The 26,772-nt window shown below is 44.2% G+C and overlaps 1 protein-coding gene across 2 annotated transcripts in view; it reads left to right on the top strand.

Moving 5' to 3' along the window:
• The window catches only part of ZNF507 (zinc finger protein 507), a 374,177-nt gene that overhangs the window by 217,087 nt on the left and 130,318 nt on the right, over positions 1-26,772 (top strand). For both annotated transcript variants that reach the window (XM_069635452.1, XM_069635453.1), the window contains exon 4: positions 3,552-3,663. In XM_069635452.1, the coding sequence (XP_069491553.1) occupies positions 3,552-3,663 (112 nt within the window). The remainder of the gene's footprint in view (positions 1-3,551; positions 3,664-26,772) is intronic.

The following is a 26,772-nucleotide window of genomic DNA, read 5'->3' as shown; positions in this document are numbered from 1 at the left end:
GGATAATTACAGAATAAAATGCTGTTTGAGCTAATAACTGGCAAATCGCAAATATGGAATGTACAGTGCAGCGCAAAGCTGATGACTAACAATCATACGGGCTAAGATAATATTAGGTGGCATACAGCAGGGGGCTGCTGTCTAGTAAATCACTCAGAATAAGTAGTGATAAAGTGTAATGCAGTAGTAACAGCTGGCTCGTGGTTCGCACAAATTGTAATGGAGCCGCTCAGTAATTGTAGTGCCGAGTAAAGTAAAGAGACTAATGACTATTTGTCAGTGCACCTTATAATAGATTACCCGGATAGAGTAGTTGGGGGTACTGATGGCTAATTGCAGGCAGTGCAAGTGGGATTATACAGATCTGCCATGTGTTACATACAATGCATAGAAGTTATCGCGGTGCGCAGTGCGCAGATACAGCTGTGCAATGAGAGGGCAGACTAGGGTACTCGTGCTGTAAGCATCAAGAGGCGTTAGCTATAAGGATTGAATAGTAGGTCTAGATTAGATACATGACAGCTGAGCAGTTACAGTTAAACATTCACTGGTCGCGATGGCAGTAGATTCAGCGGGAGTCGCGGTCGTGTGGCGCATATGATCTGGCGTGCAGCAGATTATAGGATACATATGTGAAGGCGATGGGAGCTGGCAGTGCGTGTTTAGGGCAAGTCAATGCAGGTATTACAATGCAATTGTGTACATAGTTCGGGGGAGCTGTACAAGTACAATGGTACCTTGAGTCAGTTAGATGATCCACATCTCGAAAAGGATTCTCCAGAACTAGCGTGGCACGCTCGGTCAGCTCAGTCAGGGGAAGGCCTTCTCTCTGGCCTTACCTCGCATTCGCCGGCTCTCGCCTGTCGGGGATAGGTGGCAGGCAATGTTGCTAATTGCAACCAATCCGAGGGTAGCAGTAGCTCGTATGCAATCAGGCATACACTCAGGATAGTCAGGCGTTTTGAGATGGTTGCATTTTCTTTGTTGCAAATGAATGACCCCGATATTTAGATATTTATCTTGGTTTAAGATTATACTGTTCTTTTCTCTCATTTGGATATACTGCTATGCAGCTTGGAGTTATAAAATATTGTGTGTTCTTAGTTCAATAATCTCAGGTTAATATTTATTTTGTGCCACTCAATATTTTGTTACTGTCCAGTAGAAATCGCCATCATATTGCCCCTTCATGACGTAATGTTTAACTAATGGAAAGGCCTCGCTTTTTAATTTTCTAAGCAACTCCTGTGACCTTTAATATGGGTCTTGATGTTTCGAATGGTTTTACTCAAATATTTAAGACCACAAGGGCATGTCGACAAGTACATTACACGCGTGCTCTGTTTGTGAAGCCCTTCAAAGTCCATTTATGCTGTAAACTAAAGTTTTCCTGATATGTTTGGAAACTTGCTGCAAATGTGATGTTTCTTTTATAGGTTCCATTTTCCATCTTCATATCGAAGTTGAAATACAGACCTCATGCTTTCTAAATATAAGTTAAAATTACTACATTTTGAATACTTTTTTAAAAGCAAACCATGGATATTCCCATTTTTGCCAAATATTCTCTAGTTCTCCATGTTATAAGACATTTGTAAAAGTACAAGCAAGATATTTTGTGAGGATAGCTCCATCTTCCAGGTCACTTATAAGGTTACTTGCTTCGTCTGTTTCAGTATACCTCATAAATGATGCAATTATATTATTTTTAGGCAAAGGAATTGTTAGAAAAATGCATTCTACTTGATGGTTATCATGGTATTTTAGGAATGCTTTATTACACTACCAATCTGTTGACTTGCTTGAAGGTTGTAATGTGTGAATGGTAGGATCTAACAAATTCACTTCCAATTCTTAATCTTGGTGAGCCTAAGATAGTATTCATCCAGTCTACAAACAGTCTACCTTCTATTTTACTACCAACAAAAAGTAATGGTTCTAATACAAGTTGTTTTTAGCATACATTACTGTTTTCACACATGTTTACTCACAAATTGCCCAGGTTTGGTGCCACGGAAGCATCCATGGCTGTACCCTCTATTTGTTGCAGGAGCACGAGATAGTTGGACAAACAAATATTGCACAATTGGGGAACACTGCACGACTTAATTGCTACGAGTACAAAAGCAAAATGCCCAGACCTTGATTCCTGGTACCTAGAAGAGGGGGTTCCCAGGCAAATCTTCGTAGGTGTCTAGGTGAGGAACATTTGTCTACACTCCCCCCCCCCCCCTTTACAACACTGATCCACTGGATGGTAGAGCATACAGCAAAATCGACAAATCACACACCAGAGCCTACAAATGGTGAATTTGGTTGTTACATTAAATTGCGTTGATGTATTTTTGAGGCATGGAAGCCAAAGATGCAGAACTTGGAGGTCATTAAATGGAAAATGTGATTTGGCGTAGAAGGCAAACAATCTAACCTATATGGTGCACTGAATCTTTTTATGCCAAGTGCATATTGACAGATGCCTAGTATAAGATCCCCTTAAGCTACAGCTATCTGCGTTGGCAGAATATATCGCATCACAACAGAGCATGTTTGCTGAGCAGTAATTTTCTACATGGACAGAACAAAAGATATACATAAAACCAGTCCGTTTTTCGTGACCTTTTGAGATGGACAAGATTGGTTTCCCAAAGGAAAATGGGGATTGCAATTTGGATAGTAAAGTGCATCCAAGGTTGTTAAATCTTTCCACAGAAGGAGCTTCCCACTAGGCCAAGGACACATACAACACAGGCCCCGTGGCCTTTCGTTCCTGGCTGATGCTCCCCGAGACACAATTGTTAAAGCTGCGACCTGGATTAGAGTGCATTCACAACACTACTATATAGATATGCAAACCAGTGCTGACTCATAATTTGGTCAAGCATTTTTTTTTTACAACTTTAACAAATACAAAACCACCACGATTGGACAACACTGCTTACTAACCTCTGCTCAGCATGTGAATATAAAAGATGCACAAGCCTCTTTGTCGCGTGCAACTCTTTTGGACCCATGCAGCTACCCTTGCTCCCCTCATTTATTCTGTTACTAGAATAAATGTACAGACAATGTATTTTAATTGTGACGTTTGAAATGCATTGTGCGAATTAGATAATACCTTTACAGTACATTCTACGCACATTCTACGCACATCCTTACATGCAGGGAAAAAGAGTGATGTTCAGTTGAAGTATGATGTGTAGAAGTAGTGTTGAACAGGAGCTTGCAACCTGTTTGTCTCCGGATGTTTTGGACTAAGATTTCCTTTATCCCTCATCACTGATGATGCTGACTGGGGGCGGATGGGAGTTGTAATCCACTACAGCTGGTCAGCAAAATGCTGCCGACCCCTGTATTACCAGAACGGCCTTGTTTATGCCTATCTGTAAAGTTCAGTAAACGCCTTGTAAGGCTCTGGACCCAACCACTTCATGTCGGACTATGCATAGCATCTAAGCTCCAGAAAGACTACTACTGGAAAGTATGTATCTTATGTTTAGGGCATTTCGTAATGAACTCTGTTATAAGCTTGTTTTTTTATTTTTATTTTACAGTGAACTCGTCATCCCAGAAATTATATAAATGTGATGTTTGTGACTATACAAGTATTTCATATATTGGTGTTCGAAATCACAGAAGAATTCACAATTCTGACAAGCCATACAGGTGAGCACAGTAAAGAAAAGTATTTTTGTTTTTATTCTGCTTTTGGTAATATTTCTAAATTCCTATCCTCCAGAAAAAGTGCAAACATAGGCCATACACTTCAAAATCACTGGCCTTGGCTGCATACTAGTGTCCTTTCAAGGGCTTTGTGGGCCAACACAGACACTTCTAGTGGCACTATTACTGATTTAATTGGAAATTTGACATTGGTGTACTAGTTTCATATGTTGGTGGTACATAGTAGGTATCTACAAATATGCCAATTCATTCTGAAGGGATTGTAGCTTAATGTGTTCCCCTGTCGGTCACACAGACAACCTGTATTACAGTAGCCGGTGGTCCTTGAAAAGGTGAAAAGAGTTCCAGGACAAGCCCGCAGGATGCTGTCGCTGACAGTGCCTGGTATAGCAAAATGATTGTCCAACTCCAAAAAGGACTAGATTCAGCTCACTGACCACTTGTTATCATAAGCATGAAATGTATCCAGTGTTGATCACTGGCTGGTAGGTTAGGGCACTTCGATTCAGGCAAGTGACAGGATAATCTGGGGTATGAAGCCAAACAACTTGGCCTATTATAAATTGTGCATAATTGCATACAGGTCACACAAATGCTTCTGTAGCATTATCTAGCAGTGTGCCCATTTGGTGGTTGTAAATACTTGAGTACTACGGTTTGCCATTTTATGTTTGAAATACTGAAAATGGCATTTTATAAATTCAACTATATTAAAGTGTGTTGCCATGCCGTTGTAAACAATCTGTAATCACAGGGCCATAGCCACTGTTGCAAAGCATGCGATTTTTCTCTTGTGATCCCCAGCAATGATCAGTGGCTCCCTAAACCAACATTTTACTTTAATAATTATCACTCCAAGGATCCAACCTCCTTCTCCGTATGTTTTGTTCTGTTTTACCTGTTTTCGTGATTGCTAGGTTATGGCATTATACCACTGGCCCATGACTCTGGAGTGGGCCGATAACATTTTACAGCTTTCCAACCTTTGGCTGTATTCCTACATTAATATTTTTAATAAAGTCTTGACCTGTTCAAAAAATGCTAGAAATTAATATTTTAAAACGTATTTAATCGTACTTTGAAATGTGCTGTTGCCTTCAAAACCCTCTGACATTAGTCCAATCACTGTGTGCCCTAAAAACGGAATAAAAAAAATATGCGGGGGAAAGGATGGCCCCAATCCCAAAGCCTCCCGTTTCCCTACTTTACCAAAGCCATGTTTCCAATAAAGCAGGGAAAATACATAGTACTTGAACTGTAATGGCTGAAACTCAAAGTTCGGAATGAAAAAGTACATAAATATATACTATGCTGTACTTCATAGTCCAGATTTGCATAATTGATCATGCTGTGTACCCAGACCTGTCAACTGCTAAGTTGATGCATGCAGCCAAGACTATGTTGAGTAAAGTAATTCAAGGTTAAAAAAGGGAAAACACAAATACATTACTGTATTATGTTGTACTTTGTGGGTGCCAACCTTCTAAGATTCAATTTACTCCATTAAGTTGGGAGTATTTGTAAGGGCTTCTCTCTATGTGCGATAGGTCCCCAGCCTCTTCACACACTGCTTATCTTCACACACTGCTTATCATTATTTTATGTGGCAAAAGGACGTGTTTTCTGTGATTTGGGAGCTGCACAAGCAAAGTTTCTCCCAGGACTGCTTTCTTCTCATGATACTTTTGACTGGTTTGGTATTTTTCAGTTGAGTATGCTGAAGTTATGTTCAGTTGGAGCTTACTTTGAATGACAAACTGGGACATTACTAAAAGCTATGTCATACATTTCGACATTGTGTTCCATCCCCATTACCAGAAGAGATTTCCCAGAATTCTTCTCTGAGAAACTTGAATGGATCCTGGAATTTAAACAGACAATTCAAGGGATAGGCGATTGAGGTACGTGTAATTCCCTGACTCCCCCCAGCTCCCGGACAAAGTACTTTTCCCACCCTGCAAAGAACACCTGTCGGAGACTTGTTGGAGCTGTCCCAGTCACCAGCCAGAGGAAGAGTTCAAGGTACTTAACCAGACTAATCCAGAGGTGAATATACTCCTTCCCTACAATACAGGGAAACTTGAGGGAAAGAACACTCACATTGTCTCCTGAAGTACCAACCCTGGAAGGCATTGTCTCCTGTGGCCCCGACCATCATTGAAAGCAGCGTTAGAAACCATTGAACAAACATGTATATTTTAGAATTTTTGATTTGTGTTCTTAACCTTACACATAACTAACTAAATAGATTTTATATAGCGCAACACTCACTCAAAGGTCTCAGGGCACTCACAGAAACAAAAACAAACAGAAAAATTAGCATATAGTCTCAAGAGTGGAAGGAGATCAAGTCACTTGACATAGCGACTGGCAGAGTCCTTGGAAGTAGCCGGGTTATCCTAAGCTAATAGATTTAGGCATCAAAGAGAAACGCCGTAAGACGTTTTCTGAACTGCTGTAATGTAGTACATGGTTTACGGTAGAGTGGAATCATGTTCAACTTTCCAGAGCCCAGGCAGCAAAACTTGCTCTGCCCAGTTTCCTCAAAACGATGTGTGGTTGAGCCAGTAACGTCAGACTATTAGAGTGCAATGCACGCTTTGGGGTGGCCATCAGACTATTCAAGCGCAATGCACGCTTTGGGGTGGCCAAACGGATCCTAGACTTCAGATTTTCTGGGGCCTTACCTGAGAGGCATTTAAAGACTATTACTAGTCCTTTGAATTTTAGCCGCTGCTCAATAGAGAGCCAATCTCATTTTTTTCGATGCTCTGTAATGAGTTTGGTGGTTCAGACCAAAAACAGCCCGAACTGCTCCATTCTGAATGGTCTGGAGACACCTGATTTTCCCCTTAGAGGTTCCTATCAAGACTATTGCAGTAGTCCAACTTGGTGTTAACTATAGCTGCTGCAATAGATGCTCTATTGGCTTCTGACAGATAGAGGTATTTGCCATAAGAAATGGATAAAGAAGCTGCATGACGACTTAAGGTAGGACAGATGGGCATCAAAGAAAACTCAGAGTCTTCACATATTCCTATACTGGGATGTTGTTGCCACCTATTTCAAAGGCCTTATAGCAAGCGTCCATGTTTTTTATCCTATGAGGTGTACTAATGACCAACAGCTCCGTTTTTTTGTCATTAAGGGCAAGAGAGTTTAGAGCCATCCACTTCTGGATTGCATCATCTATTTCATTTATAGTGACCAGATCATCTTTGTAGACCCGAGATAGTTTAACAAATATCTGGGTGTCATCGGCATAGTTAGCAAATTGTATGCCCATGGATTTGAGTAGGCCGCATAAACATTTAATATATTTGTTATAAAGAAATGGGATAAGCATGATCCCTGAGGGACACCACATGTTACAGGGACTTTCAAGGACTTTGATAATCCTTTAGCACCACAGGCGCTTCTAGAGCCAAGAAATGATTTAAGCCAGCGGACTGCTTCTGGGGAGCATAGGCCTATCTTCTGAAGTCTTTTCGCCAAAGGTTCATGGTCGACCAAGTCGTACGCAGAGGAAAGGTACAACAATAGCAAGAGAGCAGAGTTTCCATCCTCAATAATGTCTGTTATGCTAACCTTCAGATCTAAAAGTGCCATCTCTGTGCCATGGTTTGCTCCAAAACTAGACTGTTCCTTAACCAGAATGTTATTAGTTTCAACAAAATATTGTAGTTGTCTATAGGCTATTTTGTCCAGAATTTTAAGTATGAAAGGAACGTTGGTAATAGGATGGTAATTTTCAGGCATCAGGGGGTCAAGATTGTCCTCCTTTAGCAATGGGGTAATCCATGTCTCCTTTATGCCGATAGGAATAGTCGCCTCAACAAAGGAGCGATTAACAAGTTGTTACCCATGGTGTAAGAGTATTTGCAAATTTCTGAGTGTGGTGGTTGTAGTTTTAAGCCCCTCGATCACAAATACCTCTTCCTCTTTCATTCTAGTGAATGAGAAAGGTTTTATCCCTTGATCTGGTGTCTATAGAAGAGGAGGTATGATGCTTCGGTTAAGCATTGAGACTCCATGTTTTCAGTAATATGATCTTGATGAAGCTGGGTCTTCTGACAAAAACTGTCAAGTATATTCTGACACCAGTCATCATCTATGTTCAGTAATGGGCCCTTTAAGTTCATTGAGAACAGAAAGAGTTTGTTGGATTTTGATGCCTTTTCAATTCTGTCTTTGTGACAGTCGTTTTGCCTCCACTGTAAGCTGTTTGTACTCTTTGACCACATTATTTGTAACACATAAACTATTATTTTTACATATTAAAAAGACATGACTTAGATTTCTGAGGCTTGTGGAATCTAGATCACAAGCTATGCATAGGGTGACATCTAGTGGAAGCTGCAGAGTATTACAGTTGTTTTCGAAACTCGAAAAGGGATATCAACGGTGGTGTGCCAGTAATACTATCCCTAGTGACGGCCACTGTACCCATGGTCCTTCATGCGTCGAGGTCCCTCAGATTGTTTTTTTCTGCTATCATTGTTGGATGCTAAACGCAGAGTTCCTTTTCGGCTAATGCCATTTATTAGCAACGAAATTAGAGCTATTTTCTCTTTCTGTCCTTTATATTACCGTTCATCGACTAACATCTTCGACAACTGTTTCAAGGACAAATGTTGTCTGACGCAGAACTTGCCTCAACAACACTCTACGGCCTCAGAAGGCTGCTCCAGTCCCCAGCCCATACAGTAGGGAGAGTGGGGGGTGGACATATCATAGGCTACTAAGAGAATGCATATTTCCCTTTTCCCCATTTATAATCGCCAAGCTGCTTAGCCAATTAATCATGCAAAATAAACCCTTTAAATTTTGCCCAAACTGTAATAAGAAATTTTCCTGGAAGGACAAGCACCGGGTGTGCAACCTCTGTCTTCCCAGGTATCACGACGAGGGTCACTGTAAAGCTTTTCAAGACCAAGAACCTAAAGGACCGACAAAGCGCTGGGCCCACCACGCTATGCAGGCCGAGGCCGCCATAGACCTGGGGGGTGCTTGCAACGACTGCAGCATCAGCGTCTTCACAGGCGACAAAGGCGAAAGGGAACTGCCGGATTCCCAAGTGCCAGCCACAACCCATCAGACAGGCCGGCAGCGATGTTACGGGGACGACACCAGGCAGCTTCAGCACAGACAAATCATCCCACACAAAGCACACAACCCAAGGCCGAAAGTCGACGACAACACTGTCTGCACGGCCGTACATGGCGTCGTGGGGAAGGGCGACTAGGTCCCTGTCCTCTGGGCATTCGAGATCACGTTCGCCTCACGACAGGGCCCAGAAGTCGAGAGATAAATCCAACTCGGACGCCGTGTCCAATACAACCGCTGAAGACCGAGCATCGAGAGAGACAGCTCCGACTCTCCCATCCACTGAAATTCGTCAATCTTCAATAACCTTTAAATCGGCAAAACACCAGCAGACTTTGAATTTGTCTCATCTGGTACAAAAACATGTCCCTGAAACACTGCTTAAATGGCAAACTTTGAAAAAACACACTTCGAAGAGCCTCCATTCCCATAGGGAGAAAGCAAGCGTTTCCCAGGGGGTGAGGGTTCTATGTATGCAACCATGAAACACAAGAAGCAGCCTGCTCCTGAACTACCTCCCACTCCTGTAACTATTCCAAGTTCCTCACAGTGGTCTGCTGAGTATATTGATGGTGATGAGACGCATGTTCTTTATGGGCGATGTTTTTGAAAAAAATCCTCAGGCAATACAAAATTTCCCAAGCATGCCACTAACCTGTGGGGCCACATCAGCAGAACCCCCAGCAAAAAGGGCACCGCCAGACACCCTTCAAGACACCCCTCAGCAGGACCCAGACCAATTTGATCTCGATGACCCCAATACAGATTCTGAAGACCAAGAAACCCTAGGGGATGTAGATCATTACTATGATGAAGAACACGTTTACATCTTACCTTCTCCAGATCTCGTAGACCCACCACTGGCAGACTCACCGTAGATAACCAACTACAATTTAATGACATGCTCCTAAAAGCAGCAGATCATTTCCAGATTCAGACTCGGGAGACACAGTTCGACCGAAGACATTTGGGTGACAAAAAAAGCTGTAACCCAATTCATACCCATATTACAATCCGTACAGAGAAGAATACAACCCTCTCTGGAAATTCCCAATGTAATGCGGGCATTGAACACCTGCATTGAGAAAATGTTCCACCCAGCTACCACTGACCCCTTCTACATCAGAGGTCAATTAAAGCCAGACTCACTGGTATTTGCCACAACCAGGAAAAGGGCAGGAATGCCTCTTGCTTCATCTGAAGCATCCCCTGATAAAAAGAGCAAGAAAATGTACACTTTCCGAAGGAAAGTGGCCACCTCTGTAGCATATCAAACAAGAATTGCCAACACCACCAGGCTGCTGGCCAGTTACAACTGCCACAAGGGGGAGGAGATTGCCACATTAATGGCCTCAGCCCCAGACCCTCTAAAGTCACAACTATCCCTCACAGTAGCAGAAGGGAAGGTGGTGTCTAACTGCATTTTAAAAAACAATTAACATGCGGCTGATAATGCTGGTAGAATCATTGCAGACGGTTCTCTGGCAAAGCCATGCATGGTGCCTTATAAATCAGGCTTTAAATTAAATACGCAAGCAACCCTCCTCAATCTGCTGATTGAGCCTAATGTCCTCTTCGACAAGGCAGTAGAGGATGCGTTAAAGAGTGCAAAGGAAGAGTATGACACTCTTATGTCTCAAGGCCAGCTCACTAATAAACCATCGGGCCAAAGAGGTATCATTTTCATCGCATCAGGGGGGAAAAAAGTTGCATAGGGGTTCCGCATACAGCCAGAATCAGGGATCATCCTGGGGTTCCAATCAGGGACAAGCCTCTCAAGGCTTCCAAAGGGGCCAACGAAGATCACGTGGCTGGGAGATCCTCCTCTTCCAGAGGTGGAGCAACAACCTCATAGCATTGACCACCCGCTTCAGGTCCCCTCCCATGCCACTCTAGTAGGAGGACGTATTACACACTTCGCCCCCGCATGGGAGAGAATCACCTCGGACAAGTGGGAGCTTTCAATCGTAGCAGGTGGTTATCGCATAGCGTTACTGCAGAGACCCTCCAACCATCCCCCACGTCAAAGAACAGCGCATACTTCTGGAAGAGGTTGCAGCGTTGCTGTTAAAGGACGCGGTCAAAATCATCCGGGTCAACCAGGTAAACAAGGGTACCTATTCAACGTAATTCCTTGTGCCCAAATAAGATGGAACAATGCGCCCAGTATTAGATCTGCGCCCTGCAAACACCTACGTCAAGCCACAAAAATTCTGCATGACAACGCTACAGGAAGTAATCCCAGGGGACTACATGGCAACCTTGGATTTGAAAGATGCCTATTTTCCTATTTCAATGTTCCCTGCGCACAGAAGATTCTTGCCTTTCAAGATTGCAAATCGGCACTACCAATTTAAAGTGCTACCCTTCGGAATAGCATCTAATCCAAGGGTATTCACCAAGGTACTGGCAGTGGGGACAGCGCATCTGTGCAGGGAGGCAATCCCAGTGTACCCCTACCTGGACTGGCTGATCACAGGGGAATCAGCCCATATTTGCTGGCAAAATACACAAAGAACAATAAACCTTTTCCTATTTGGGTTTCTCAATAAACGATAAACAAATCAAGCCTTGTACCAAACAGTTCCTAGGAGCTGTCATAAAGACAGGAGGAGGACTAGTCTCTTCATTGTTAGGCAAGGTTTGTATGCAGTACCCTCTGGGAACACTACACGCAACTCTGACTACAGGTATAGGAAACACAACCTTTGGTATAAGCTTGTACTACAGTTTTGGTAGCGTGTTGAGCAGCCAGGCTTATCTCAAGAGGGGTCAATGTGAGCTGTAGTGGAGTTACACAGAGATTTAGTTTACACGTATTCAAATAAACTCTTACACTCAAGGATTGTTGAATAAACAATTATTAATCTGTCAGTTAGAATAAGCCTTCTTCAGAAGGGTGCAATATAATAGTAACACTTGAATACACTTCATGAAATACACACTCTTAATATCTCTAAATCAGTAGATACCCTTTTGAGATGACCCACAGACACTACCTACACCCTCAGGTGACTTCAATTGCTAGGGTGCTGGGGACATTAATATATCATTGTTGCATTTAGAATCATATGGTAATAAGTCAAAAGGAAAAGATTACTTGGAACATGCAAGAGACCACAAATATTCTTAAGCATTCAAATAATTTTGGATCCCCCAGAAAGAGTCATTCAGTACAATAGGCTAAGCAAAAGTCTTATATGGGATGAAGCACCTCTGGTAAGTAAATTGAAACGTGTCTGCACAATGTTTTAGAAGTCTTTGAAGAAAAGAAGAATCCAATGTAGGGCCACAAGTTCATTAGACTTGTGAGTGGTAGAAGATGCAAGCAACTCTACAGCAAGAGGTAAGGACTCTGACTTTTTACAGTACCTTTTTAAAATGAAGAAAAGATGCAGCAGATGGCTCCTGTGCAGCTCTGCAGGTCTCACTGTTCCTGGCCGTCAGTCAGGGGGACAAGAGGGAGGACGTCGGGAGACTCCTGCAATGCCCTGGCACGGTCAAAACCTGCAACCGGCAAACTTCACTTTCAGTGGCTGTTCAGTGTTTCAGCGCCTGGTGTCTACCGCAATAGCAACACTGCGGTTCCTGGCTGTCAAAATGGACTTTCCTTGCTTATGGGATCCTGCACTCTGAGGGGGCTCGAGCTCAGTCAGTCCTGCTTCCTGGAAGTCCGGGGATCTTCCTGGAGCTCTTGGCTAGCTTTCAAGCAACGCACACAACTCTGTGGAAATTCAACCAGCTCTGAGATGAATGTCCAGGTGGCTTCCTTTAGAGTTGATTGGTCCCACCAACTCAAGGGGAGAAGTCGTCCTTGTTGGGGCTTCTCTGTCGATGCAAACTTGTCGTTTCGGCACTGCAGCAGGGCCTCACAGGGCAAACCAGCGGTCCAGGAGTTGCAGCAGATGTGCTCTTCAAGTTCTTCTTTGGTTCCTTCGGCCAGTGGTTGACTCTGCCTTCCAAGCCAAAAAAGCCTCGCCTTTTATTCCGTTCTCTCCCATTCATTCCAGCCTAGCTGTCAGTCACCCAGCAGGGTGGCTGTCCTTGCCGGACAGTCAGCCGGCCAATCACCACAGAGTGCATTTGGGCCTCCTAGGAGACTAAGCACAGGAAGTTTCGGCACCTCCCTCACTTCCTGCCTATAGCAGACACCCTGGAGTCAGAGGCAGGCTTCACTCGTGAATCCCGCCAAAGGCAAAGCGAACAATGGGACCAAACCTGGTTTGGCGCACACAGTAAATCTCAAGAAGGACCTTTCCACAAAGAAATGGCGAAAAAAGCAGACCTGGCCATTTAGACAAAAATGGCACCCTTGGATGCTTTACTGCAGCTTCAAACGCAGCCCGCAGTAAATGCACACCCTGGTAGTTAAAACAAAACCACTACCACCAGCCATTCAGTGAGGAAAGGGTAGCATAAAAAGTTACATGAAAAGCTAGACAAAGGGGATCCTAGGTAACCCCTCCAGCACCCTATACCCTATTGTAATATAGTGTGTGCTGGGTCTAGAAAGTTACAAATGTAAGTCAATTTCACTTTACTGCTCTTGGAAACCGTAGTTTATCCAAGAGAAGGTATTTAAACCTTGGAGAAATCTGAAAGGCTTCCCTGGGCCACTGCACTGAAGGTGCTTTGTGACACAATGTAAACGATGATGCCTATGGAGTTTGTCAGACTCCACAACCAAAAGAAACAGTGTACAACAATCACATTAAAATGCACAAGAGAGTTGGAAAAAGGGTCTCACTCTCTCCAGTTACAAAAAAGTCCTCAAAATCTAGCAAATTTGCTGGGAGTCTCTAAGGTAGAGGGAATTAGCACATTTCTGAGAATTCTCCCTAACAAATAACACCATCGCAGACTCGCCGAGCAGGCAGTGGCGATCCTGCCATGAATGGGAACTTCAGCAGGCACACGTATCCAGTCTCTTCAACAAGTGGGGTCGTCCCCCGATTGACCTCTTTGTAACAGTGGGCAACTCCCAAGTGTTAGAGACTCACCAGCAGATTCCCTCAGCCGAGCAGCCTGGGGATGCCTTCTCGTTCCCTGTATGCCTTCCTGATGACCCCGCTACTGCTACAAGTGATCAACACACTCGGGCGGTTTCATTGCAGAGTGATTAATGCCCTGGCGTGTCCACATCAGATCTGGTACCCTGACCTGCTGCGTCTGTCAGTGGCTCCGTCCATCCGTCTGCTTCCACTTCCCCATATTCTCTCCGGAGAACACAGAACAAATCTGCCCCACAAACCAGTGTTGCTGAGCCTCGTGGCCTTGCTCCTGCAGCCCTTGAGTTTTGGACATTATGCTCTGATGTTAGGGTGAATTCTCATAAATGTGCTTATTCCCTTCCCTTTAGGGAAATCCAACTTTGCTGGATTTTGAGGACTTGATTTTTTTACCTGGAGAGAGTGTCAGCCTTTTTTCCAACTCTCATGTATTTTGAATGCGTTTTACTCTTGTGTTCTTTGATTATGGAGTTTTAAACAACTCATAGGCATCATCTTTTCATTTGTGTCACACTGCACCCTCGGTGCAGTGACACAGGGAAGCCTCTTAGGCTGTCCCAGGGTTTAAATACCTTCTCTGGTATAAACTACTGTTTCCCAGAGAAAGTAAAGTGAAATTAACTTTACTAGTCTTTTCAAATTCCTAGACCCAGTACACCCTATCTTAAAATAATGCTGGACGGGTTACCTAGTATCACCTGTGTCTAGAAACTCATGGAGCAGTCAAATGCTATCCTTTCCTCTCGAAATGGATGGTGGCAGTGGTTTTACAAAGAAATACCAAAATGTTTCCTGACCGCGAACACCGGTAGCGTTAAATCGCTGGAGCCATGTTTTTCGAGATGGCGTCTGAGACCCCTTTGTTTAAACGGGTCCCGTCTTCTTTTTTCACCATTTCTTTTTGAGAAGATCCTTCTAGAGTTTCTCTGTGCACCAAACTAGGTTTGGTCCTTTTGTTCCTGCGCCTTTGGCGGGCTCCAGGACTGGAGACCGCCTCTGGTGCCAGAGTGTCTGGGGTGGGCAGGAAGTGAGGGAGATACTCGAAAATCCCTGTGATTAGTCTCATAGGAGACCCAAATGCACTCGGCAAGGACAGCCACCCTGCTGGGTGACTGGCATCTAGGCTTGAATGAATGGCAAGAAACTGGATGAAAGGAGAGTTTCTTGGCTTGACAGGTAGTCGACCACTGGAACGAAAGAACCGAAGACGAGCTGGAAGAGGACGGCTGCTGCAACTCTTGGACCGTTGGTTTGCCCGTTGAAGCCCTGCTGCAGGTCCGAATCGCCAAGCTCATCTCGACAGAGAAGCCCTGCAAGGACGACCTCTCCCTTTGAGTTGGTGAGACCAATCAACTCGACACTAAGCCACCTGGATACCATTCTCGGAGAAGGTTGTGTTTTCCTCAGAGTGTTGCAGGAAGCCGAATAACCAGGGAGAGGGACACCAGTTTGTGTACTTGACTACAACTACCGGAATTGAAGATTTTCCATTTGCCAGCTTTTTAATTGGTGCAGGAGTCCCCCGACGTGCTACCTCTTGTCCCCACGACTGAGGCTCAGGAACAGCGAGATCTGCAGGAACAGAAGTCTTCAGCTGCATCTTTTTCTTCATTGTAAGGTACTGTGAAAACCCGACCGAGAGAACTTTGACTGCGAAAGTGCTTGAAACTTTGGCAACTTGCAGGCCTAGTCAGCTTGTGACCCAACATATGAATCTTTCTTTTACGAACTACTTCTGAGAACTTTGGCAAATACTTTTCCGTTTAACTACCAGAAATGCTTTATCCTATACAAGACTTTAGCCCATTGACTTTGGCCTAACCTATTGCATTGAATTGATTCCTTTGGTGAACTCAAACTATTTGCACTGTTTAAGAGTAACTGTAACCTTCTTTTTATTAACCTATGCCTTTGTGTAGTACAGACTTCTACCAAAGTTTGGTTTGTTTACACCTGTAGTCCTAGTGGTGTGTAGTGGTCTCAAAGGGGACTGAATACAAACTTTGCCTAACATCTGGCACTGGAATCGAAGACCTTTCTGGCCAGGCCCAGATCCTTCTCTACACTGTCTTGCTACGGCTACAAATGGATGCAATTCACAGTGTGGTGCAGGACTCTTACGCCTCTGCAGATCATAGCGCCTTCCGTACCTGCTTTCGCTGGTCTGGCGCACGCCTCTATCAAGGTGCACCTGGCCGCCATATCCAGGTACACAGGGACGCTGGGCAAGCCCTCCCTGTGGTCACACAGGCTCGTCTAGGAGTTCCTCAAGGGCCTCTTCAGGACTTTTCGCAAGTGAAGGCGTCTGCTCCGGCTTGGGAGCTCAACATTGTTTTGACTAAACTCATTAGGTTTCCATTCAAACCATTGCATCTGGCCCCTTGGAAGTTCCTCTCATGGAAGACTGCTTTCCTAGTGGCCATCGGCTTGGCCAGGTGGGTCAGGGAGATTCAGACACTCTCCTGTAAGCAACCATATCTGTCATTCAATGCTACGATGGTGGTACTACAGGCCTATCCCACCTTTATGCTAAAGGTCGCCACAGAGTTCTAGCTCAGCGAGCCTTTGGTTCTGCCAGTGTTCTTTCCGAACCCTTCTACGCCTGCTGAAAGGACGTTGGATTTGCTGGATGTTGCTCGTGCCCTGTTTTGTGTGGCACGTACAAGGGAATTTTCGAAGACTTAACAATTGTTTGTCAATTTTGGACCTGTGAATCATGAGAAGGCCTTGTCAAAGGCTTCCATCTCCAGGTGGCTCTCCGGATGCATCATGCACAGTCATCGTCTGACTAACAACCTCTTCAGGCTGGCCGAGAGCTTATTCCACCAGAACCATTGCAGCAACAATGGTGTTTCTCTCTGGTGTGCGCTTGGTCGACATCTGCAGTGCTGCTACATGGAGGTCCATGCACAACTTCACAAGATTCTACTGCATTGACAGGGATTCCATGTAGGAGTCCCAGGTCACCAAGCGGTGCTACACAACCTGTTTGCTTGAGGTGAGTCTGTTCCAGGGGTAAGTGTATTGCTTCTGTTGTGACTTTCTATCTCCCATGGTTTTGTATGTGTACTGCTATTTAATCGTATTCATGAGCATGTGCATCCAAGCTACACACCATGCTGGAGAAGCAACAAGTTACCTGTAACTCCTGTTCTCCAGCATGGGTCTGGTATGGATTCACAGGCGTACACTCGCTCCTTCCCCTCAGTGGCTCTTCTTGGTTCATACTGCCACTGTACATTCTCTACCACAGCTGAAGATGGCCACCACGGGTTGAGCTGAGGTAGATCATCATTGGATAAGGGCAGTATGGCGCGCTTAGGACAGTGATTGGTTATAGAGTAGAAATGCAGTTCAGGCTAAAGCGAAACTGCTTTTCTTTTTTACAGAGGTTTCCCAGCCTGATGATGGGGAATATTCATGAGCATGTGAATCCATGCCAGACCCATGCTGATGTACACGAGTTTACATGTAAGTATCTTGTTACATAGTCCAGATCACTTAACCACCAATGGATTTAACACCTGCAATCACTGCTCAAGCTGCACTTCACGCAGAAGGGGAAGTTGTATGCCATGCAGTGACAACTTCCTGTTTAGTTGAAGTCCAATGGGTTGTGAGTGGTAGAAATAAACTAGGGATTTCCTGTAGTGCAAAGTAAAGTCCACTCTACAGCAGACCAGCAACGTAATATTCATTCAGGAGCTCGAGCACAAATGAACTTCCACACAGAAAGGAGGTCTGCACAAGCCTGCACTTCCTTGCACTTCAAATTCCTACAAACAGTTTAGGGGGAGTTTCCAGCACACACATTAACCTACTGTTAGGGAGAAATTTCAGTTTAATGCTAAATTCCTCCCACCTTAGAGACCCCCAGCCCTTTTTGCTGAACATTGGGACTTTGTACTTTTAATTCTATGTGTTTTCTGTATTTCTTTTGACTTGGAGTCTGACAAACTCCATAGCCATCATCTTTACATTGTGACACACATCACCTTCAGTGCAGTGGCACAGGGAAGTCTCTTATATTTCCCAAAGGTTTAAATACCTTCTCTTGGTTAAACTACGGTTTCCAAGGGCAGTGAAGTGAAATTGACTTTACTTACATTGTGTAACTTTCTAGACTCAGCACACACTACTAGGGGGGATGAGTGCGTAGAGGAGTAGAGTGCGTAGAGGTGACCAGGCCATCTGGAATGTAGGGATCAGTCTGGGTGCATGGAATGGATAGAGTGCATGGAAGGGATGTTGTGAAGTACATAGGATAGTTTGGAATGCTGAAAAATTTCGAATGACCACATAACCCACCATATGCTTACTCTCTCCTTTACACCACCACTCAACTAGAACACAGAGATACTGTGACCCCATTCGGTATAACTGTTCTCATACCAACAACTGCCAGACACTCCACATCACGCTATGTAAACACTGCTGGTCTCACACCCCCTGCCAGGCGTACTCCTCAGGCCTAACACAGCCATATCCGGTCTGGATAATTCCTGCCAGATCGAACACATATATTCCTGACCACCACACCTACCGCTAAGAAGCAGCTATTACACACTCAAGCTGCACACATACCTGGTGCTCACACGCACCTTTGACACTCCCTACTCCCTCTACTGATCTGAACTTCGGTTCCCAAGGGCGTTCAACCTACCAGCGCCTTTAGACCATACCAATGGTAAATAAGGCGCTATATAAATGCAAAATAACATAACATAACATAATGCACTATCTTACAATAGGGCGCTGGAGGGGTTACTTAGTATCCCCTTTGTCTAGTTTCTCATGTAACATGTGTGTTACCCTTTCTATAGTTGATGGCTGTTGGCAGTGGTTTACTTTTTCCTACCATTGTGTGTTTTTACAGCGGGCTGCAATTGCAGTAAGACACCAATGGGGGCCCATTTCGTCAAAATGGCCCAAGTCTTTTTTTTCGCCATTTCTTGTTAGAAAGGTCCTTCTTGAGATTTCCTCTGCCTGCCAAACCAGGTTTAGTCCCTTTGTTTGTTTTGTCTTTGCTGAGATTCACGAGTGAAGGCCGCCTCTGGCTCAAGCGTGTCTAGCAGGGCAGGAAGCGAGGGAGGTGCCCAAAACTCCCTCTGCTTAGTCTCCTTGGTTGCAGGAATGCACTCAAGGGTGATTGGCTGGAGGGCTGTCCTTGGAGGACAGCCACCCTGCTGTGATTGACAGCTAGGCTGCAAATGAATGGGAGAAACCTGTATAAAAGGCAAGGCTTTTTTGCTTGGAAGGCAGGGTCGACCACTGGACGAAGGAATCGGAAGAAGAACTTGGAAGTGACGCCTGCTGCAACTCCTGGACCGCTGGTTTGCCGGTGAAGCCCTGCTGCAGTGCTCAAGCTCCGAATTCGCCTCGACTAGAGAAGACCTGCAAAGGACCACTTCTCCCCTTGGGTTGGTGGGACCAATCGACCCCAAGACATGCACATCTGAAAATCCTTTCGGAGCTGGCTGTACTTCTATTGCTGCTGCAGGAACCGAAGTGCCAGGGAGAGGAACACCAGAATGGAAGGAGTGTCTTTAAGTCAGACCCGAGCTCCAGGTTGATGCTCCAGACTCCCAGGAAGCAGGACTGACCAAGCCGGAGCCACCTCAACAGAGTGCTGGACCCCAGATGCAAGGAAAGTCCATAGTGGTATCCGAGAACCGCGGTGATGCTATTTGCGAGAGCCGCGAGGAGCTGAAACCGCAAAGTGCCACTGATCTGAAGTTTGCTCATTGCTGCTGCCGACCTTCCATTCGTAGTGCAGGAGTCTCCAGATGGCCTCCCTCTTGTCCCCACGCCTGATACACAGGAACAGGATCTACAGACCCACACAGGAACAGAAGTGAGCTGGAACCAATATCTTATTAAGAAAGGTGCTGTAAAACTAAGAGGACTTGCCTCTTGTCGTGTAGCCTTGCTAGTTCTCAGTTGAGACTTGTCCTGGTTGCTTTTGCAGAGTTGCTTGCAGCTTTGTTCCTCACAAACCTCCCAGCTTGTGGCCCTACAGTGATTCTGTTTATTTCTACAAAGACTTCAAAAACATTGTGCAAGACTTTTACTTACCTGCAAAAAGTGCTTCCGCTCACCTATACTTTTGCTCAATTAACATTGGCTGGCTCCCTGAAAGACTCTTCTTACCATTGACTTTGTGCTTTACTTTTCCTCCAGTAAAGGGTCAATTTACTTTGCATTGGGGGGTTCAAAAGTACTTAGCTTTTTTCAGAATATTTGTGTAACCTTTGTTTTATTCCCAAACCCTTTTCTTTGAAACCAAACTCTGTATTGCTCTAAATGTACCAGTGATAAATAACGACAGCACTGTGGACATTAATAAGTCAACTCGGGGTGTAGGAACCATCTCTGTGCCATCCCAAGTGGATACTTGCTAATTTAGAGAAACCGTGTGTATTTTGAAGAATTTTTGTGTTAGTTGTATATTGCTCCCTTCTGAAGAAGACTTATTCAACTACTGTTAAATAATTGAATTTTTGTTTAATCAAGAAACCTTGAGTGTAAGAGTTTATTTGAATACTTGTCACTAAATCTCTGCGTAAAAACCCTACTGCACACATTGACCCCTCTTAAGATGAGGCTGTCTGCTTAGCCACACTACCAACCTATGTAGTACAGACTTATACCAAAGGTTGGGTTGTCTATTGCCAGGAGGACAAGGTTTTTGTAGTCTCCCAAAGGGTACTGCATACAATCTTGCCTAACACCTACCAAATTCAAGAGACCACCAAATCGGCTCCATATAAGGGGAATCCTAGAGCACAATGGAGGAGCCAGGCCAGATGCCTCATCACGGCAGCCAGCTATTACATTCAGAACGGAACGAGCCAACATTACTTTTCACCTGTACAGAGGCTTCTGTCCCAGGTGCAGAAAAAATAAAGTGCCTTTACTACTGAGCATGCTTGGACACAAAATCTCACCGCTGTAACCATTCAAAGAGCCTATAAAGATGTTTGAGGAGTGTTGTGTCATTTCCAATGCGGTTAGAACTTCCTGGGAATGTCACGCTTACTGGGAGTGTCACGCAGGACTCTGTGGGAATGCCATGCTTTTTAGAATTGTCAAACTAAAAGCTTACTAGTACTGTCAAACTGGCAAGGTTATGCTTACTGGGAGTATCAAGCTCACCAGGATGCGAAACTGGTAGCTGTGAGAGGACAGAAATGAGAGACGGACACAAAGTTGCATTTTTCTCAACGTCTGCCATATTTATTGAAATTGAATGGGCGTTAGATTTCCTATCCTAACGAGAATGTTGTTACCTAGCAAACTAAAGAAAGATGACCTTGTGTTGAAATGCATCCGACCCTTGCACTAACCTACACAAAAGTTCAAACTTATAATTTCCACAAAGCATTCCTTGCATCCAGGGTTGGACTCCTTTCCCCTGAATCAGTTAGGAAGACTTTTGAAAGCGTTTTGTTTTCAGTGTTCTGTTCAGAGGAAAATGTCTTTTCATCCAATATATCTTTCACAAAAAAACACTTGTTCAAATCGCAAAGCAACTGTTTCTTCGACAAAGTATTCTTCCCAAGATGTAAAGTGATTATTTAGTATATAACAACCATTCTTTCTGTAGAATAAATTTGTCAGGAAATTGTCTTTTGGTGTTCAGTAGTTTTTCAGAATGATAGTCCGTTTCTTTGAATAACACTTTTTACCGCAACGTTTCTTCAAAGCAACTATTCCTTTTCTGGTTTACTTGCCTGCCAGTATTAACCTCTATTTCACACAACTTGTTGCTTTCTTCATTTACTTGCCAGCCAGGAATAACTTCTACTTTCATAAAACGGAAATGTGTTTCTTCTGCTGTTGACAATGTTTTTTTCCAAGTTTTTCCACACCAATAACTTGTATGAGGAGATTTATACAATGTTTGCCAGGTTTTTAAAGTGTCTTGACTGATGGCAATGCGGGTTACAGACTTCCCCAAACTGATAACCCATGTATGGAGAATTGCACCCTCTTTTCTACTTTGACTTCAACTGTTCGTTCGGAGTGGCCCGGGGTTACCTTTTCCATTAGGCCAACTCACCGGCTCCTTTTGACGTCTCCGTATCCCTTCTCGGTGCTGTGGTGCCGTATCGATGTGCGCAGCGCTTGGGTAAACTGTGAGACCCACCGGTGTCCGGCACCCCCGTTGACACCTCTCCCACGGCTGTCGTTGCCTGCACAGCACTTCCTGGGAGCTCACCAGGCTCCGTCGGGTCTCCCGGCACCGGAGCAACTCTATGCAGCTCGGGATCACCTCTCCCTTCTAACCGGGCTTCTCTCCCAGATGCCGTCCTTTGGGACTTTGCTTCCTGTTGCGCATACTCTACAACACCATGCAACTTATCATTCAGCGTTGACTTTGGATTTCGCTTACACAGCTTCTTCTACTTCATCTGCTGTTCCAACTTCCGTGGCATTCTCGACTTCTTTGGTTGCTCTGTTTTCTTCCTCCTCTCTCCCCTGTAGGTGAACACCAAGTTTAAATGTCCCACCTGCTTGGAATGGCAACAACTAGACCGCACTGTCTCCTTGGCTGTCCTATTGATCATCATCAGCTCTTTGCTCCGCTTCCTCGTCCCAGTACCATAAGCACTATGGGTCTTAAAGTACTTAAAGGGATGGTCTAGTAAACATTTTTATTTAAAAAATAGATAGGCAACATAAAAAAAATACTAGCATTCTCCGTTTTAAAACTTCCTATGTAAAATTTTGAGCTATTCAAGCTCAAAATTCGCAAAAGCAAGCACATGGGCGCATCCATTTTGTGAAATGGAGGCCCTCCTGTGCTGGCTTTTGCTTTTGCGGCACTAATGAAGGAAAAGCCAGCCAGCTGTAGTAAACAAAGGCTACCGCTGGGTGGCTTTCCCTTCATTAGTGCTGTAGGCGGAGGACGGGGACCGGAGACCAGAGCAGGAAAGCTGCAGCTGAATCTCAGTAAGTGTTATTTATTTATTTTTAAAAAATAAGCACTAGCTGTGGTTTTTTTTCTAAGTTTTCCGGGCTGGAGGAGCACGGAAAACTTAGAAATAAAACCACAGCTTTAAAAATGTTGTATTTATGTTTGCGGTCGCTTTTGAAGCGACCGCAAACATAAATACAACGTTATTGTGTTGGAAAACGCTGCAGTGTTTCTTTCCAAGTTTCTCAGGCTCCTCCGGCTCGGAGGAGCCTGAGAAACTTGGAAAGAAAACCGCAGCGTTTTCCAACACAACCGCGTGTGTTTCTGCCTGCTGTAGCTTTCACTTTGGGTCTCCGGTGCTCCCAGGGGAGCACCGGAGACCCAAAGTGAAAGCCACAGCAGGCAGAAACACACGCGGTTATGTTTACATGCCGTGTAGTGTTTCTACCTGCAACTGATTTCCCATTTGGGGCTCTCGGGCTCCCCTTGAGGAGCCAGAGAGCCCCAAATGGTAAAGCAGATTCAGGCAGAAACAACGCGGTTGTGTTGGAAAACGCTGCAGTTTTTCTTTCTGAGTTTCTCAGGCTCCTCTGAGCCGTAGGAGCCTGAGAAACCTGGAAAGAAAAACCGCAGCGTTTTCCAACACAACGTTGTATTTATGTTTGCGGTCGCTTCAAAAGCGACCACAAACATAAATACAACGTTTTTAAAGCTGCGGTTTTATTTCTAAGTTTTCCGGGCTCATCCAGCCTGGAAAACTTAGAAAAAAAAACGCAGCTAGTGCTTATTTTTAAAAAATAAATAAATAGCACTTACCGAGATTCAGCTGCAGCTTTCCTGCTCTGGTCTCCGGTCCCCGTCCTCCGCCTACAGCACTAATGAAGGGAAAGACACCCAGCGGTAGCCTTTGTTTACTACAGCTGCTGGCTTTTCCTTCATTACTGCCGCAAAAGCCAGCACAGGAGGGCCTCCATTTCACAAAATGGATGCGCCCATGTGCTTGCTTTTGCGAATTTTGAGCCTGAATAGCTCCAAATTTTACATAGGAAGTTTTAAAACGGAGAATGCTAGTATTTTTTTTTTATATTGCCTATCTATTTTTTAAATAAAATTTTTTACTAGACCATCCCTTTAATGGTTTTAGTTTCCAAGGCAATTTTGTTCAACTAGTTGTTGAACTGTAGGTTATTAGAAACAGGTGGTGTTATGTGAATGATATGTGCGTCGATATTTGGGTTGGGACTTTTGTACAAGACAGAACCACTATAGTCAGGGGACATCCTATGAGATCCATAGATTCCTAAGATGGAAAAGGTATTCTGTGAAGGTAATTGCTCAAACACTGTTCTTTGGGTTGTAACCTGGGAGGGGTTTACACAGATGACAGCATGCCATTCGATATTTGGGAATGATAGAATCTTCGTCCTCATAAGTAGAATACTGCATCCTTCCCAAGGGAGCCATTACTTCCCCTAATGGCCATCTCCTCCCATGTGATCCTCCCTTCTAATATCACCCCCAGGGTTAGTATCGGGTAGTGACTGCCTTCCCCTGGCCACATGGGAGGAGACTTTAAGCTGGGAATGAGTGATGAACTCCCCCTCCCCTCTGCCCCCCCTCCAGCCTACTTCGTCAGGATTCTGTCCTGATGCATTCTGGTTTCACCATCACCATCTTGTGGCCCATGCTGGATTTGACTTTTATGGTCTTCATTGATTCATGGTGTGTCACCCTTTCTCAACTCTCATGCTGGACTTCCTTTGCATCTTGTACTGAAGGCGGCCCTGAATCATGCTGTTCCCATCTTCATCTTGTATCAACATTGTTACTACTGACTTCTGCAATTGTATTCGCTCTCCCCTCTTGCTTCTCCACTCTTTTGTCTGCTTACTCTGTTCTCTCCTCCTCTCCCTTTCTCCCTTTTCCTATCTCCTCCCCTCCTCCCCTTACTTTCTTCTATGCACTTACTCCATCTTAATTGTCCCTGGACCTAGTATGATGGCAACCTCGTCTATCTCCTCCCCCCAACCCTTGCTTGTCCCCCCACCCCTCTTCCAGCACTGTCTGAAATGTCATCAGGCCTAGTACGATGGTCGCTTGTTTTGTTCCTCCCCTCCCTTTCTGCATCCCTCTCCCTCACCTTTTGTTTTTCTCCGGCTCTACCAGAAATGTCATCCGGCCTAGTACGGTAGTTGCCTATCTGTTTTCATTTCCTTCCCTCCCCTTCCTTCCTTATCTGTGTCTTCGCTATTGCACTACCCGAAATGTCGTCAGGTCGAGTACGTTAGTTAATTTCACATCCTTACTGTTCATGGCCTGTAAGAATATCATTGTATTGTCCCTTGTTCCCTCCCTTGCCTTCGATCGCTTTGAAACAAATTGTGTATAGGCGCTATAAAAATAAACTATTATATCATAGCTTACACTGAATGGGTTTCTGTCAATGTCAAACTGTGAGTCTGCTTGAAATGGGGTGCTTTCTGGGAATGTCAATCTAAGTGTTTGTTGGTAATACCTAGTTCAGTGGAAATATCAAACTGGGTCTGGTAGGAATGTCGAACTGAAAGTTTGTTGGAAGAAACTGGGTGCTTACTTTAAATGTCAAGCTTTACAGGATTTACAAACTGGTAAATGTCATGTTTACTGGGAAGGACAACTTGGGATCCTACACGGAATGGCAAGCTTTCTTAGAAAGTGAATATGGAATTATATTCTGAATACTACAGTAACCATTATTTGCAATCCAAATGTCATTTGACCAGCTAAAACCAACCATTTTCAGTCCTAATGCTGGGGGCTATTGATAGCAATGCAGGTGTAGTTTTAGGACTGCTTGGTGTAAATTAATTATGCAGGTGCTTCCAACAGTGCAGATGGTGGTAATGTACAAAAGTGTTGCATGTTTAGTAATTTCACTGGCAACTCGCCCACCTCAAAATGAGTCACTGTTCCAGCACCAAGACAAGTTCAAAATGGAACAGAGCCCAGTAGAAAAGTAGGTTTATTGATAGTTGTGTTTTTGGTCGAATCATTTTGATTTTAAGAGCATGTTCAGTAAATGCATGGACTGAAAAAGCAGACTAGGGGTGGTGCATCCCAATAAATGGAATAAACCTAGGCGAGTCAAATTTTCCAAATGAGTCACGTGTTCTATAATTACAGAAACATTTGTCATGCTCCTTGTCTGTGACGCATACTATTAACACCCCAGAGGAAGCATGATCAGTCTCATTTTTAAGGAAAAGGTCTTTCTGACTGGGCTTAATCATAAAGGTAAGATATGTTCCATAATCAAAGCTACTTTTAATTGGGGAAATAATTTGTGAAACTTTCAAGATCCGTGTTCCCTCCTAGTGCTAGAATGCCGTTAGTCATACCCATCTCGACCCAATGTCGACCAGATTAAATAAAGGAACTATCTTGTGTAAGGATACCTATGAGTATTCAAAGTCATGGATAACCCTTTGCGTGTGATTAAGAGCTCACTTTTCCAGATAAGTAACCACAGCAGTAAAGGGCCCTAATAGTTTCATTCCTTGCACAGCGACTTCCACCAGTTAGGGGCAGGGGGGCTGAATCGCAGATCTTCGCAGACATTTAACTCTCATTACTCATTTAGAAGTGTGCGTTGTTCGCTCCCTAAACCTAAGTTTCAGTGCACAATCATTAATTTTTGTCTGAATCATTTAAAAATAAGGTTGGTCCTAACTAGCTTGTTGAGGGTTCGATGGGCCGCTTGAAAGGGCACTCTGAGGAGCCAGTAGCTATTACAAGAATACATGAATCTCCAACAAAAAAGTGACTCTTTTCAAATAGTTGTAGTTGACCACTATAAAGACTGGTCTCTTAATGCAAGGCTCGCAAAATCTACTAACCCACTAGCATTGGCAAGTAGTTTTTATGAAGGGTGGGTACCATTTGCAAGATACTCCTTGCTGGTGAGTATGGGGATGTTAGAAACGTATTTGCACCAAATGTGAAGTGTGCTTAAGTTGGCGTGCACCATTTTAACAAAAACAGTGGTAAATATTTTGACAGCAGTCACCTTGGGGAAAG

The sequence above is a fragment of the Ambystoma mexicanum genome, chromosome 1q, assembly GCF_040938575.1.
Source record: "Ambystoma mexicanum isolate Mex_15411 chromosome 1q, UKY_AmexF1_1, whole genome shotgun sequence".
Classification (NCBI taxonomy): Eukaryota; Metazoa; Chordata; class Amphibia; order Caudata; family Ambystomatidae; genus Ambystoma; species Ambystoma mexicanum.
The sequence above is the reverse complement of the archived record's forward strand: the minus strand, read 5'-3'. Positions and strand labels throughout refer to the sequence as shown.